Consider the following 17,481-nt stretch of genomic DNA (forward strand, 5'->3'; position numbering starts at 1 on the left):
AATATGGGACTAAATGGAAAATATAAATACGATATTATTCTAAAATTATATCGATACCAATACTTTTTTTTACAAGCTTTTACCAGGTAATAATTATTTAAACTTTTAATAGAATTTCAAAAAAATTTCTATTAATTTAAAATTCTTTAAAATTTACATACTGTTTCCCTACGAACGCACGTAGCAAAACAGGTTCACGCATGTACGTGAACTTAAATAACATTTCATTCGATCAGAATTTAAAAAAAAATTGATTATATACCTTCAAAAAATGAACTGGCTGATATTTGTACCAAAGGTTTATCAAATCAAAAATTTCACAAATTTGCTAAGCCCATAGGAATATGTTTTGTTTGAATTGAGCGGAGTGTTGAAATCAATTGAATACAAATTTAGTTTTATTTATTATTTTGATAGAATTTTTTTCGATATTTAGTAACGGATTGTAGAGTTATTTAGTTATTCATTTAAGGACGTACATTCATGAGACTTGTAAGTAGACAAATAAAAATAATTATGATGATAAAAAAATTTAAATGATTTAAGAAAGAAAAAATATACAATTATATAAATTAATCGAAACGTAATTAATGTTAAATTTTAAATTCAAAAAGTGACAAAAATTAATCTTTAACATAGGTTTAAATGGAAAATATAAATCGATATTTCTCAAAAATTATATCGATAACTATACTTGAAACTTTTATCAGTTAGTAATTATTGAAAATTTTAATAAAATTTCAAAAAAAAAATTTCAAAATTATTTCAAATTTAAATACTGTTTCCATATAAACGCACATAGCAAAACAGGTTGATGAATGAACGTCTTTAAATAAAAATTATAATTATTAATATTAAAACTGTGTGTTTATTAGTAAACTCTACATCTAAAATAACACTAACGTCAAAAAATTTTATCGAACCATAGTACATATTCATTTTGTTATATTTATTATAAATAAATTTTGTATAAATGAGATTGAATCTCTTGAGAATAAACGCAAGCTCGAAAAATTTTGAAATCAAATAAAAATACTTGTAGTCAATCACTAATAATAAAACAACTAATTCTAGAATGTGATTTCAATTGGAAAAAATAAACAAATGATTCAAACATAATTTTTTTTAATTAATATTAAAAGTTTTGTGTAAAAAAGCATTTGGACAAAATGTGAAACAAATTAAATATAATATAGAATTTTACAATGTACAAAAAAAAGAATTAGAAAAATGTAAATTAAAACAAAAACTTACTCAGAAACAAATTCGAAAATGAAATTTGACGTTTGGAAGTCAAATGAAGGTGAAACACAAAGCACAAATGTAACCAACTGTCCACTATGAACGATGAAACACTACTGACCTAATGAATAATTTTGATTGACCACACCCGAAAAAAGCGCGGAAATTTAACACGCATTTAAATTAATGAAATTAATTTGAATAAATCAGAACATGAAATGTAGAGAAAAAATTTAAAATTTTTATTTGCCCGAGCTTTGAACCATAGTCCTTCGATCTACGAGTCGCACCCGCTTAACACCGAGCTGCGACACCTCTTATATGATGAAACAATATCAAGAGACATTATCGGTGATAAAGCTGTACAAACCTAATGAAAAACTTTGAGTGACTAAAACACCTGTGGGATTGTTACACAAACTTAAATTAATAACGTAGGGAAAAAAAAATTTTTACCTGAGTGGGTTTCGAACCCAAGATCTTAGTACTAAGAGTCGGACTCGCTTACCACTGCGCCATATGACCCGACATATATACATACAATTTAAAAATGTAATATCAGTGAGAAAATTATATTAACCTAATGAATAAATAAATTTAACTTATTCCAAAATAAATGCGTATTCAAATTAATTTAATTGATTTGCAAGAAATCATATTAATAAATTCATTTAAAAAAAAAATTAAAGTTTATACTTATCCGAGATTTGAGTGAGAAAACCGAATAAGTATAAACCGAAAACACATGCTTCTAAACCGAAACACATTAAGTCATTCGGATACAGTGTAGTAATAACTATTCATAGACCCTATTTATTAAGAATTTTTGGCTTCCATTATAAAATGTTCTATTACAAATTTACAGGTTTTTCCTCGGTTTTTTTACTACATTTATGTTGTAGTTAATCTCTTATACGAAAAGTTTTTTTAACAGATTTCACATGATTAATGCTTTTTTTTCCACTGTAAATGATTAACATAATGATTATCATTAAAATTTTTCGATATGTGGAGTAATTTTTAAAATATCGAAAATTGAAAATTTTGTTTAATTATTTAGCTTTCGATATTTCGATAACCAAGACAAATAACGAAAAATTTCGTATTTTCATGATCAAAGTTGAAAATAAAGAACAAATAATTTCAACCACGAATCTCAACTTGATATTACTATGGGCCATTTTAGGAACCGGACTCTCTTAGGTCAAGGAAAATCCCAAATCGTTAGAAATATTTTCTAAATCGATATTAATGTATTATTTATGTATTTTTATTTATTCATATTCCAAAGTATTTTTCTTATTTTAAATACACAGTTCGTTAAAAACTTTTCCTTCATTCAATTTTTTTTTCTTGATACAATTAGAAAGAAAACCAATTATTTGTGCACTTCATTAAAAGGGATGACTTTCTCCAGATTACGTACCTACACTAAGATCAAAGTAATCAAAAACAATATAAAAGAAAAAAACTCAATTTTCAATTACTGTTATTAAAATTATTATGATACAAAGAAAATATAATCACAGTTTGAATTTGATTTTATAAATTTTATAAATTCTATTTCTAACGGTTTACAAGATGAGTCCTACGGACCTAAGACCCAATTGACCAATGTTAATATTTTTAAGCGTTATAAACTTGGGACTAAACTTGGTATATTTCATATACATGTTATAAAAGGTTTTTTGTTTTTTACTTGCAACCATTTTACTTGATGTTGATGATTTTATAATAAAAAAAAAAACAAGTGAAAACAAACACTGAGTTAATTATTAATACATACTATAAAATGTGCACCTAATTAACGCCCTCGTGGGTAAATAGTGATGTTTACAAAAAAATGTTTCAAACAAAAGTTTTTTATTTTTTTATAAGGAACATTTTTTACATTTAAACTTTTGTTCTATCTCTAACGGTTTACAAGATGGGTTCTACGGACCCAAGACCCAGTTGGCCCATGATGCTCATTTACGAACTTGACCTCACTTTTTACGTCCTGAGTACGCTGTAAAAATTTCAGCTCGATATTTTTTTTCTTTTTTGAGTTATCGTGTCCACAGACGGACGGACGGACGGACAACCGGATATGGATTAATTAGGTGATTCTATGAACACCTATACCAAAATTTTTTTCCTAGCATCATTATTTTTAAGCGTTACAAACTTGGGACGAAACTTAATATACTATGTATATTTCATATATACATGGTATAAAAATACCGAATAAAGCTCTGTTATCCAGGTACTGCTCATAACGCGAGTGCTTACGGATTGATGGATCCTTTAGATTTTGTAAACATTAGGTAGCTAATGAATAAAATAAATGAATGACACTTTAGCTAATTAAAAAGAATTAGATGTCATTTAAAAATTATTAATTTGTGTTAAATACCTAATTAACTTACTTATTTCTTTAATTTGTTGTCATTACAAGAATTTTATTTTTGCTGAGTTTAGCAGTTAACTGACTGACTCACCTGATTAATAATTTTATAATTTGTTATTGAAAACATCAAACATGTACAAAAATATGATAAATATTAAATTCAATAATTATAAATATAGATCTAATAATAATAACAATTGATGTTAGTTATTAAAATGAAGGTTATTGAGTGTGTTCAGAACCATAAAGTGCTTAGTTAATCTTAGTTAAGTTAAAAATTTATTAAGCACATTAAAAATGCGAATTTGAATATGAAAATCAGTATATGGGTATAAAACAATATTCTAAGAAACTTTTCTAATAGCTTTTTTCAATATCACAGACATCCATGACGCTAGACAAAATATTTAGAACCGACCCTATTTTTCTATTTGTAGTAGACTGAGTTTAAAGTTCAGATTTCGGTTATCAGAATCTTATCAAATATGACCCATCACAATTCATCTTAAATGCGACACACTGTACATATTAAGTGTGATAAATGGGCATAAGAAATAGGTTTTACTGTAGTATATATTATTTGTTAAGTGGTAACATCTTGTTCAACCATTCTATATGTTGCACTGTTTGATACATATTTTCGATGTTGTTTGGTGTTCGCCTTCGTACCTGTCCGTCACATAATCTCAACCTTAGCACAGCTTATTATGGTACTTATTAAACTACTTTATTGACTTAAGTAGTTATTATAAAAACATATATTTTTATTTGAAATGTTGATTTTTAAAATTTAATACTTTCTAATTATTTTCATCAATATCAATAATCAATATTATCAATCATTCCAATTACATTTACATATCTATTTAGAACTAATCAAAGGCCATGCCAGTGACACACGATATATAAGTTTCTCTGAATAAAATAAAACTGTTTCCATAACGGTGTAAGATTTAGAAAATTGGGGCAAATTTTGGAAATTGATCTCAAAAGGGAGTATATAAGTATTAACTAGGAAGAAAGCAAATACTATCACTGGCCTGCAGAGTATACGGGCTGATTTTTTAAAAGGGTATAATGAAAAAAAAAGGATGTGAAACATTTAAATATCTCCACACAAATAACAATTTGAATGTCCCGGTAATGTACTTTATTTCGTCGCCAATAGATGTCAGGAAGGCTCATATTTTGCAGTTAATGTTTTAGTTTTTCCCGAAAACACGGATAAAACGATGTTTTCTAAAAATAAAACCTATCTATATCGATTTTTCGTCCCAAAAACTCACTGCATGCTAATTTTCATGAAAATTGTTGGAGCCGTTCCCGAGATTACTGATATATAATTATAATTATATATCAGTAATCTCGGGAACGGCTCCAACAATTATCATGAAAATTAGTATGCAGTGAGTCTTTGGGGGGAGTTCTTGTATATATACAAGAATTGCTCGTCTAAATATATAAGATACTTCTTCAGTAATAACAAATATAATAATTTACAAATAATGTAAGCAAATAATACATATTCGAAACTGTAATTTCCATTATGTAAGCTTATTTATTTATCCTTGTCTATTGTGAGTGACATTTCGTTTATCGGACAAACAAATTGGAATTTCCTTCAATTTTTTTACTGTGGTAGAAAGTGATTAGTTTTAAATAATTCTAAATCATTATTTTTTCGATTGTTTCTAGGACCAGCACACCTGAAGGAGTGAAAACATTAGTCATCAAATACAAATGTTGCCATGGCTACAAATTAGGAGATCAAAATCAATGTGAACAAGTTGAAGATTTAAAAACAGTGGCTGAAACTTGTACAAAACTTTCTGGTAAAGAATTCTCAACAATGATGATCAATACTGGCATTGATCGAACAATTGAAAATGAAAATGTTACCGTATTTTTACCAACGGATGAAGCTCTAAAAGAATTCAGTGAAAAACTATTGGAAATGGTAAGAAAAAGTGTTTTCTGTCTGAAAAATTTTCCTCCAATGATTTTGCTTGAATATAAATAAAATGGTGCTTGTTTTTTTTTCTACATAGAATGAAGTTGAAATGTATGTGAATGGTGAACGTCAACGACGCGATGCAAGTCAACATGCTCTTTCGTCACGGGAATTGGTACAAAGCCATATTGTTCCTGGTCTTGTAGAATTAAATGACTTATCCAATGGAGATGTTATTCACAGGTGAGTTTTCCCGTACAATTAACTTATTCAACAATCATTCCCCATTTCCAGGTTTCTTATCTCTCAAATAACATTGAGGTTTTAAATTTTTGTATTTCTTTTTTGCAGTCAATTCGACAACAGTACAATTCGTATTAATATGTACCCAACTTCATCTCGGGAAATTTTAACAACAGCCAATTGTATTAAAGTTTTCAAAAAAGATCAAATGGCCTCAAATGGAATTATCCATGTTTTGGACGGTGTCATGACGCCTGTTACCAAGTCACTCAATCAAATATTGGCCAACAACGATAAATTACGAACATTCAGCCAAAGTAAGTTTATCCCTGATAACTAAGAATGTCCCTGTGTCCCGGTACTCATACCAGGTCTACATTAATTAGTTCCGCCAACTAATTTAAGGACGTTAACTTTAGTAAGTGTGGAAGTTCTTAAAATAATAAGTTTTTCTTTTACAGTCATGGAAAAAATCAACTTAAATAAACTTTTCGAAGAGGACAAAGTTTATACGATATTTGCTCCAAGTGATGCTGCTTTCGAGAAATTATCACCAGAAGTATTTGAAAAATTGAAGAAGGGCAGTAGCTGTGCTGAAAGTATGTAACTCATAAAAACATATATCTCAAAAGGGCTCAAAAAATGAACAGTTAATGGATTAATTTTCGATTTACAGATATTTTGAAACATCATATTTTAAGCCATTCAGTTTGCTCCAATGCCATAACATTTAATGCCACCACCCATAATATGGATGGAACACCGATCAGTATGAAACGAGATGCTTCCAAAAATTTAATTATTGAGAATAAGGCGCAAGTTGTCGACAGCGATATTATGGCAACAAATGGAATTGTTCACATTATTGATACACTTCTTATGCCTGATTCTGGTAAGTAACACTTTACCGCCATTTTAGGGTGTTTTCCAACCTCCCCTCTCTACCCGTGTGATATATACTACTTTGCTATTTCTGTTAGGAAGCCAAATTAATTGGAATTATTTTTGTGCTGTAGGTTTGGACGCAAGCCAATTATTATTAAAACACAATTTAACTGAATTCGAAAGTTTAGTAAAAGAATCTGGATTATTAAACGAAATCGATAATCGAAATAATATTACTTTAATTGCACCATCGAATGAAGCGATTAAAAGAGCAGCACCACAATTAGAACAAATTAAAAATGATCCAGAAAAATTACGTGATCTAATTCGATATCATGTCGTACAAAATGAAATCAAAACATGTGACTTCCAGAACAATGACATGTTGGACACGGATTTGGGTGATCAACAATTACGAGTGAATTTATACAATACGGTAAGTAGGTCTCGAATATCGAAAATTATTTGCAGTGATACCGAAAAAGGGTTGGCGCACCCTCGGCAACTATTCCATGAACCATTTGGAGCTGGACAGGTCGTCAATGAAAAACTGACTCAAGTGAGTCCACCTTCTCATGGTAAGAGCTGGACAGTGACAGAGAAGATGGTACATTGCTTCTTCCTTCTTCGCACTGGGACAGCTCCGGCAATAATCGTGATACACTGTCAAAGTCTCGTTCAGCGTACCTGCCGACAGTGTCCTGTAACAGCCGCAACAATTTTGCTTATAGTGCAATTTTGCTAGGTCCTTTTTTAAGATATCCTCATTAAAGTGCAGTCTCGGTCCTTCGGTCTCTGTGTCTCGGTATACTTAGATACGTCGGTACCACACTCTTTTGCTTTACCAAGTTCTTATCCCAATCCCAATTTTTTGAGACATAAATGAATTTTTTTTGTTTGCAGTTACCATTTTTCAATTCCGTTTACAACAAAGCCACAATCAATTGTGCCCGTGTAACCACAGCTGATGAACAAGCTTGTGGATCAGTGATTCAAGAAGTGAATCAAGTTTTAATTCCACCAAAAGATTCTTTATTGGAAACCATTCAAAAATCTGAATTATTCACAACATTCGCTGAATTATTAAATGGCACCAAATTGGAAGAGGAACTTAACGAAAGTAACAGTTCATTTACGATACTTGTACCAACGGATGATGCTTTTGAAAGACTTCCCGCTAAAGTGCTTGCTACATATAAGAATAATCCAGAAAAAGCTGATGAATTATTACGATTACATGTTATTCCAGGTAAGGAAAACACATTATTATCCCTTTCTTTATGGATTTTTTCCAGTTTTTTGTATTTTATAATCGATGTCATTTCTTGCAGATATTTTATGCTGTTCCGGCGTTGGTTACCAATCATTCCCATTCACCAAAACCGTAAAAACTTTAAGTCCATATACATTAACGCAAGGACACGATGGACAAAATCGTGTACGATTTGCAGATGCTTCAACAACCCAGTGTGATCAAATCGCTACCAATGGAATCATTCACAGTGTAAATAAAGTAATCATTCCAGCGCCTCGACGATCATCCTCAAATCCATTCGAACATTTAAATTTTATGTTTTTAAATTTTTAATATAAAAACAAAACAAAAATCAAACTTTGAAGGCTGAGTGAGGGCTACGCTTCGTGTTTGTGATGTATTTAGAAAGATAGCATAAAAGATCCACTTCTTCCCCCCCCCCTTTTTTTCCTCCCTCTTAGATTTTAATAGATAGAGTATTTTGATCCGGTGATTAAAGATCCACCTGGAAAATGTAGTTTATTTCAAACATAAATAAATAAATATTAACTAAAATCAGGGACGTAATGCTCTTTATGACAGGGCAGGGGATTGAGGGGTTGGTCCCACTTTTAAATACATGACAGATGCGTGGTAAAGCCCTACTGTTTTGTGCTGTGTGCTGTCTGTTATTAAAATAAATTTTTAAATGTTATTTAATTATATTATTATAGATAATGATGTTTGAAATATAAAATAAATAAAAAGATTCTTTATATATTATTTAAGGAGATCTTTGTATTATATCTTTGTAGCTGGTAGATCTGATTTAGGTCCTGGATCCTAGAATCTTTTAGAATGTTATTATTTTATTAAAATAATGTTCATTTATTATTATTAATATTATTACTTTTTTTTTTTAAATAAAGAACAAATTATTCTCTTTATTTTATTTTAAAAATTGGTTTATTTCTATTTTTATTTATTTTTTTCTTAGTTATTTTTCTAGATTTTTGTTTTTTTTTTTTTCAGTTTCGTTTTAGAATTTAATAAAGTAAAAAATTTGTCTCAAGAATACTTTTTTAGGGACAAGCTTTTATTGTACTTTTATGAGTGTCATACAAGAATGATTCGGAGCATCTCAAGCTTTTACAAACAGTCATGTATGAATGACTTGAGATGATGAAGTTAAAAAACCTTGAATTTTAGCAAATACAAAATCTCTCTTTTAACCCCTTAGGGGTCCCAAAAGGTCCCAAAATCCCTTCTTAGTGCACACTTACACCATTTAAGGAATATGTGTACAAAATTTCATGCTTCCAGACCCCCCATCGGTTTCAGCTGTGCGTTGATCAATCTGTCAGTTTCTCTTTTATATACTTCCCTTTTATATTTTCCCATAGTCACATCGTCCGCATCAGGCCTCAAATGGAAATTTGGTATAGAGCTTTTCCATTTGTCTTGACAAGCTTAATTTAGTGGTGCAATTTTCTATTATCAGTAACAGAACAGCCTGTATAACTAACTCATGATTTACGAATGATATTTGACATCTATGAAGCAAATTCCTCCAGGTTTTAGCAAAAAGTGATATATCTTTGATTGTGCTATAATTTTTTTACCATGTTTATATGAAATATATCAAGGTATTCTAAGTTTAGTCCCAAGTTTGTACCTACAGCTTAAAAATATTGATGTTACGAATAAAATTTTGGCATAGGTGTTCATGAAATCACCTATGAAGTCCAGTTTTACTCAGTCAATTATTTGTTTTTATTTGTAATTGTATAAATTTTGCTTCGTATAAATATTTCTCAGAATTTCCGGCCTTTGTCCTAGGAAATTCTTTATAACCTAGCCTTTAAATACCATACAAACACGGCCTGTTAGAATTGGTTTCATCGAGCCGAAGGGAGCCACACTGAGCGGAAAGATATGATTGGCTTCTCAGAAAGAATGGATTAAAATAAATGGAGTAAATTTTTTCGTTAGCCCTCAGTAAATTAGCTAGACACATATCTTAACTACACGAAATTATCCTTTTTTTGATTTTATGGTGTATTAAAATTGTGTGTATTTACGTACGTCCATTTTTAACATCTGTTCATCTGCTATTAATAATGATAACTATCTGCCTTAATGCTGGTCTGATCAGAGAACCTTGTATACCTCTGAGTTCAGCTCAGCAGCGCGCAACCATTCAGTGGAAAGAAGAAGACACACGACTTCTTACAAAGAGCAAAGAAGTGAATCAGTCGTTTAAATATTAATAATTTGTATATAGAGTCGTTACAGAATGTCCTACCCTCACAAATTATTAGAAGGTAAACGACCCTTTTAAGTTTATTACTCTATCAGATAAGTCACCATGAAATACACACGTTATAACAAGTAATTGAGTAAACGGTTTAAAAACTGTGTTTATATCAAGTTGCATGAGTGTTGAAAATTTTTCTTAACAAAATTGTTGTAGCCCGGGAGTCCGTGATAGTAAAACTACACTATCACGAATTTGGACTGGGTGTGCCAGAATTTGTCCTGGCAGAAATATTTTTTGCCAGGATATTGTTATTTTTTACTAGTTTGACAATATTTTGGTCAAGTTTTGAGCTGCCACACCGAAATATTTCGAAAGTAAAACTCAATACGCAGTGCTGGATTTACACTAGGGGCAGTCGGGGCTAGCGCCCAGGGCGGCAAATTTTCTAGGGCGGCAAAATTTGGAAAGTGAGAAAACATTTTCTATACAATATATAAATATCTAATTCTTTTAAATAAACATTTGATCTTTCAAGAAATATAATTGCATTATGTATCAAATTAAAATTTTGTATATTATAATATATTAAATTTAAGTGAAAACTATATTCAAATAAAATTAATTTATTTCCATAAAGGTTTGAAAAAATAAGATTTGATATTTTTTTTCTGGAATTGATAAATATAGTTTTTTTTTTTTGAAGAATTAAAAAAATTTATTTTTCTCATGTTTATTGAGAACTCTGGACATAAAGCTGAAGATTTGCTAGTTGCTGTATTATCTGTTTTGAGTTTTTTGATCTTGATCTCTCAGATTGTCAAAGTCAGTCATATGATAACGCGAATAATGTATCAGGGATTTATTCGGGCTTACAGGCAAGAATTCATGAAATTATATCTTGCAGAACATGCTCCTTGTGCTGCTCATTCTATGAGTTTAGTTGGAGTTCACGCAGTAGAATGCGTCCCAGAAGCTGCTTCATTCTTTCATACAGTACAAACTTTATACAACTTTTTTACTGCATCGACGCATCGCTGGGAAGTCTTACAGTTTCATACTGAAAAAAGAATTGCGTTAAAATCTTTATCTGCAACCAGATAGTCAGCTCGTTATGAAGCGGTTCTTTTTTCTGCAATTAATTAGTTATTCTAATTCTTAAAAAATAAGATATCAAAACTATTAAAATAAAATTTCAGTCATAGGGCGGCATTTTCTTCAGTGCCCCAGGGCGGCAGAAATTTAAATCCGGCCCTGTCAATACGAATAAATTAAAACAAAAAATTAAAATGTTATTGGCTTTATATATTAAAAATCGGTGTGACAGACCTTTCTGCCACGATAAAAGCTGTCACACCAAATTTTCCTGAAAACAAATAAAATTTGCAATAAAATGGTCTCTCGCAAATTAATTTCCATGAAAGTGCAAAATACTTCTTAATAGTTGTGCCAGGATAAACTCTGACACACCTTGTCCATATTGTACCTATCGTTAAATAGCATTCATTCGAAATTTGGAATCCGTGTAAGTCAGTTTTGAAACGATTTTATAAATAAAACCATAGTTGGTGGGCCACCCAATAGATTGTGTACATGATGGTATGACCATGATTTCAGAAGATCGGCGATTTTAAAATGAAGTAAGCTACATTTGGATCTCTCTCTTCCATCAAAAGTTTTGGAATTGAAAAGAGATGTGAGATCACTCGTTATTTAGTATTCTCTCCCTTCAATTTGTTTATGTTTTTGTGGTGTGTTGTTGCTTTCAGTTTAATGTTTATTAATTTTTTTGTTTATTTACTAAATTTAATTATTTGTTTCATTAAAATCCAAAAAGTTTGCCAAATTTTTGTGAATGTGTGGTTCGAGCGAATTTTTAAGTGTTTTACAATTTAATCGTGTTTTGTGAATCTTTAATTTTTTTTGTGGGTTTTTGTGTAATTTGTGTTTATTAAATAATTTATTTCATTTACTTTATTTCATTCACGTTTTTTTTTGGAACAACAAAAAAAAAGTTATTCAAAATGGTAAGTTCAAAAACCTTTTAAATTATTCCAAAATATTTTGAATTTTTTCCGAAATTTATTTACTTTTCACGAAAATATAAACCATTCTGATATTTGAAAATTTACGGGTCCAGAATATGGCCGGTTGTTTACAATCTCAAATCCAAAATATTTCGGTACTCTCTTTAGCTATATATATTTTCTTATTGTTTGAGCCACAATAAGCAAACTCTAAAATTGATTTTGGGAAAAATAGCTAATCGTCTGCGAACTTATGGCTAATCGCTTAGCGATAAAAGTTTTCTAATTCTGGAGTGAATACGGTTTAAAATTTATTGAGGTGAAATATGAGTCAGAACTCAGGAGATATAATTTATGGAAATCGATTTTATCTGCCAACAATTTTGCTGAACTGTATTTCGAATTCACTTTGGATTCAAAATTTGCAGTATTCTAATTCAATTTTATTATTAATGTCATTTTTAGAGAAAAGTTGTGAATTATTGAAACTATTTTATACATATAGATAATTTACATTTCATGAGAGTTAATAAATTGCCTATGCGAATGAAAAAATAATATTTTCTTAAGTTTTTCAATTAAAAAAATTTTTGTAACCGATGGAAGTTATAAGCGGAGAGACTGACCACTTACGCGGATTTCGAAATTTCGGCTCCAGGGCTAATAGTCCAAGACTACAGTCAAAATTTGGTCATTTTTTGTGTGTTTATAAGGAGTTTAAAATTGTTTGCAACTGGGAAAAATCTAAAAAAAATTGTTTCTGTTTTTCAACGTCGAAACCACTTAATAGAATAAAAACTTTGGACGTCGATGGGTTATGAAAATTTGCGCGGCAAATTAATTCAAAACTTTAAAAAATATATAATTTTGGCAAGTTTGTATGAATTTTGTTTCGTCGATTTTGACATGTGTGGAGCACACCTGTTTATTTGTAATCTTTAATTGTTCTTCCGTTGGGCTTGGATTGTAGTACAAACCTTCCAAAAATACACAAAGGAGAAAACACTTAAAACTAACAACTACTGAATATGTAATGTTATCTGTGTATAGTACATATTCAAATAAAGTGAAACACCCTTGAAATAGATTCATAACATGATGCCAAACTTTTTTAGGAGGGTGTATAATCAAGATCATTTTTTGAGATTTCTCCATTAGGACCAAAATATTTTTAATGATTTTTTTCTTAAAAAATTGCATTAATACCTAAGTTAAAATTTTAACCATATTTTCTGCAAGTAAAAGGCTACCAATACAAAAATTTTGAGCGTTTAAATCAAACAACTAGGTAAGAATTCTGATTCTATCCACTAGAAGTAGGTATCTAATTTCGATCAAACTACTTATAAGCAGGGAGCCCCCCGACAATAAAACTCGGGGGCATCAATACTGAATTTTGAAAATTATTTCTAGTGTTCACTGTTTTTCATGCTTCAAGTTTTTTTAACTGAAGTGTACTTACATACACACCAAAAAAAATTTAAGAAAAAACCCAATAATCATAATAATGGCCAGGTAAAAATACGTGTTGATGGTAATAATACTTAAAAGCTGGAAGTAAACTGAACACCTTTTTTACATTCATTAAAAATAATTAATGATTTACACATAAATAGAGAAATAAATTGTAAAAATTAAGAGAATGTATCAAATCGATCTAGATTTATTGGAATCGATTTGCAATTTACCGTCTTGAATCTTTTTAAATGTTTGTTAATATATTTTGATTGCATTACTTGAATAGATGCTCAATTTACATCCGATCCAAAAAAAATATATACCTTTAATGATTTCAAGCAGGTGTTCTACATTTTTAAATGACTTCGATTTACGACCAATTCTTTAAAAATGATTCTTTTGAAAGTAACAACAATTTTTTTGGTCAAAATTTTAATATTCTAACGGTTTTAAACTCACCCCAACCAAGATTAATTTCTATTAGAAAGGAGAATAATTAAAACTTGCATAGTTTTGATTTTCAAAAGTTTATTATTCTAAAAATAATAAACTTTCAGTAACTAAAGTAATTATAATTCAGGTACTAAGTAATTATAATTATTTTATTCGTATGTACATGTTATTAGATTACACATCAAATATTATAGCATAGACAAATAAGAGAAATTAGCCATGGATAGAGCCTGGTGCGACCCTTGAGGTCCACACGAAGAACTTCCCAGCATAATAAAATGTTATAAACATTTAAAAAATAAAAGCTCGATCGACTCGATCGAGTGATATCAAATTTATTTCGGTTCATATTGAAGTTAAGATTTTTTGTTCGCGCGATATCAATCAGGATAAAATATAAGAAAAAGCTCGCCCCACTCGACCGAATGTTATGAACTGTCCTCATTATAATGAATGAATTGTATATTGATTTAGTATAACTTATCAAACACGACCGATAAAAAAATTGTAAATATTGAAATAAAAGAAAAAAATATTATTTAATATTACAACGATAAAATATTTTTCAATAATATGTGTGAAAAAGATCGATAACCCGTTGAAGAATCATCTTAATATTTTGATTCTAGAACGATTAACTTGTGTCTGTTTCATTCCTTCGTGAATTAATTCCTTCCTTCACTAATTCCTGAATTCATCGCTTCGAAAATTACGAAGTATAATGAATTTCGTTGAGGATAAAATTTGGTAGACTAAATATAATTATGCCAGATATATCTAGAAGCGTAATCGACGTTTTCATTCATAGAACATTCCAGTAAATTTTTTATTGTACATATACATAAGCAATGAGTTAATTTGTCCAGGTTAGTAATAGTTAGTAAGTTAACAATTATTGCAAAACTATTAGATTTCAAAAAACCACATTCAGAATGAAATAATAGATAATAATTATTATTGATTATTAATCAATAATTTTTATTATTTGTGTTAAAAGTGAAATGTAATCAATAATTTATTGATTCTATTGGTTATCGATTACATTCTATTTATTGAAACAATATCGATTTAGCTTATTGAACAGTATGAAGTTATATTTCTTAAGGCGTTTTATGAATAAATTGTGAGAGTAAAGTAGTTTTTGTGACATGAAAACTACATGTTGAAGTTAGTTGCAATTGTTTAAAAGTATGAAGTTTGTGAATAAACGAAATGTCACTCACAATTTCTTGATATTATTTATAAATTATTATATTTGTTATTACCAAAGTACACTCATCCTTTTTTGTTTTAAATTCTATGAGTTTACCTTCGATTCAAAGAACAATTTAATATGGTAAAACGGAAACTTCAATCGAAAAATTTATTAACGTTGAAAATTAATTAAACTTTTAATATCAATGGCTGCTGATTTTATTACGAAGAGAATAAAAAATCAATAATATTTTCATTACCGGATGTATTTAATATAATCGATATGTGTTCATTTACACGTTAGCATTCGAATTTATAGATATCGTATGGTTCAAATTACACGTGATGGATTTCAAACAATTCATTAAAATACTTGCTCGACCGACGTGCTGTAGTAAATTATTTCTTTTTATTTACAGGCAATTTTATAACAGATATTATATAAAAATTACATAACGAACATAATTAAATCCTAACATTGTCTACCCAGTTTTTACCTAAGCGGCACATGTTCGTTAGCCAGCAACCATTTTAACCTTACGTCTTTCCTCCGCTGAACAAATTTAATTCTCTCATTATCGTCCCTCCATGACAACACGTACTGTCGAATTCATCTCAAATTATTAACGTGTAAATTCCATGGATTATATTATTTAAACGTTAGCATGTAAATAGAATAAAAGCAATCTCATATAAAATGTTTCTCTTATGTAAAATTGGCGTCTAACTTGTTTTTTTTTTTTTTTCAAATAAGGACATTGTTTTCTATTTTAAAGACTAATAAAAATATTACAACTAACAGAGTTAGTTGTTTAAACATTCTGTATAAACTGAGTTTTGAATTCGATTCGTATGGTTCTTATAATTACTATAACAGGTTATGTTCGAAAATCGTAGACATAATAAGTTTGAAAATGAGAGGCGAATCATGGAATTTGATAAAGGAATAAGGAACATAAGAGTAGGACCAGGATTTCCAGCGACCCGGGCTTAACTCCCGACACGTTATAAATGTACCCACAAAATCAAAATTCGTTTGATTACACTATTTATTCGTGATTGAATCAACTAACAGGTTTTTTCTTCAAGGAGATTCGGAGATTTACAAGTGACCAGGCAAGAGAGGCATCTTTTTGGAAAGGTTTCCGTTTTTGCATTGGATGAATGTCCCCTAAAAATCAATTGAACACCCTTTAAATTTAATATTAAAACATAACAAAACAATTGAACAGGAAATCAACACTTTCTATTGAATGGCGTATGATGAAAAGGATCAAATCCCAGACTGTGTTATTCGTCCCTAATTCATTAAGCATCAAACATTTATTAAAAATGATAAGTCACATACACACATAACACAATTACGTCATAATAGTCATAACTTTTTTAAGATTTGACACGCCTAGAGCCAAACGTAGAATTTGATAGTCATTCTTCAGAATGGCTAGAAAGGACAATGCATAAAACCTTAAGGGTAATGACTTCCAGCTAAATTGTCTGAATAATCAGCAATCTCGCAAACGGCTCCAACGATTTTCATGAAAATTAGAATGCAGGGTTTTTTGGGCGAAAAATCGATTTAGTTAGGTTTCATTTTTAGAAAACGAAGTTTTATCAGTGTTTACAGTAAAAACTGAAACATTGACTGCAAAATATGACTCTTTCTGACATCTATTGGCGACAAAATAAAGTAATTAAAAATTTTAAGGCCCCAATAAAAAGTCCCTGATATAGTCTCGATTACGATTATTACTTACTTTATAAAGTTGTTAGACATGGCCTCAAATTTGCAACCATTCTGAAATGTGCCGGTCAAATTCTTCCGCAGGTTCTAGTCTTATGATGGCGTTCCAAATGAATTAATGTAAGAGAATAAAAAACCCATATTTCTTCTTAGAATGTCTGACAGACAAACAGACAGACAGGCAGACAGACAGACTATGTATCATGCACTTTTATCAGCCTTATTTGTGTGATATTATTGCCATATTTAACAAAGGTGTAACAAAACTATTCATATTGTCAAGCAACATATTTACAAAATGTTCTACGAATGATTTCGCCACTTTTATTGTACCTACGAGAGTTAATTTTAAGACTAGAAGAGAATTTTGGATATTTTTTTCATTATTGAAACTAGGCAGAGAT

General features: G+C 29.8%; 1 protein-coding gene across 1 annotated transcript in view; it reads left to right on the plus strand.

Moving 5' to 3' along the window:
* Nucleotides 1–8,758, plus strand: part of LOC123293963 (transforming growth factor-beta-induced protein ig-h3) — a 29,124-nt gene extending 20,366 nt beyond the window's left edge. The window contains exons 4-11 of the mRNA XM_044874974.1: nt 5,327–5,588; nt 5,680–5,825; nt 5,934–6,142; nt 6,287–6,424; nt 6,502–6,717; nt 6,842–7,146; nt 7,614–7,959; nt 8,042–8,758. Coding sequence (XP_044730909.1) covers nt 5,327–5,588; nt 5,680–5,825; nt 5,934–6,142; nt 6,287–6,424; nt 6,502–6,717; nt 6,842–7,146; nt 7,614–7,959; nt 8,042–8,298 — 1,879 coding nt within the window. The 3' untranslated portion in view covers nt 8,299–8,758. The remainder of the gene's footprint in view (nt 1–5,326; nt 5,589–5,679; nt 5,826–5,933; nt 6,143–6,286; nt 6,425–6,501; nt 6,718–6,841; nt 7,147–7,613; nt 7,960–8,041) is intronic.
* Nucleotides 8,759–17,481: the final 8,723 nt, after the last annotated feature.

The sequence above is a fragment of the Chrysoperla carnea genome, chromosome 2, assembly GCF_905475395.1.
Source record: "Chrysoperla carnea chromosome 2, inChrCarn1.1, whole genome shotgun sequence".
NCBI classification, from domain to species: domain Eukaryota; kingdom Metazoa; phylum Arthropoda; class Insecta; order Neuroptera; family Chrysopidae; genus Chrysoperla; species Chrysoperla carnea.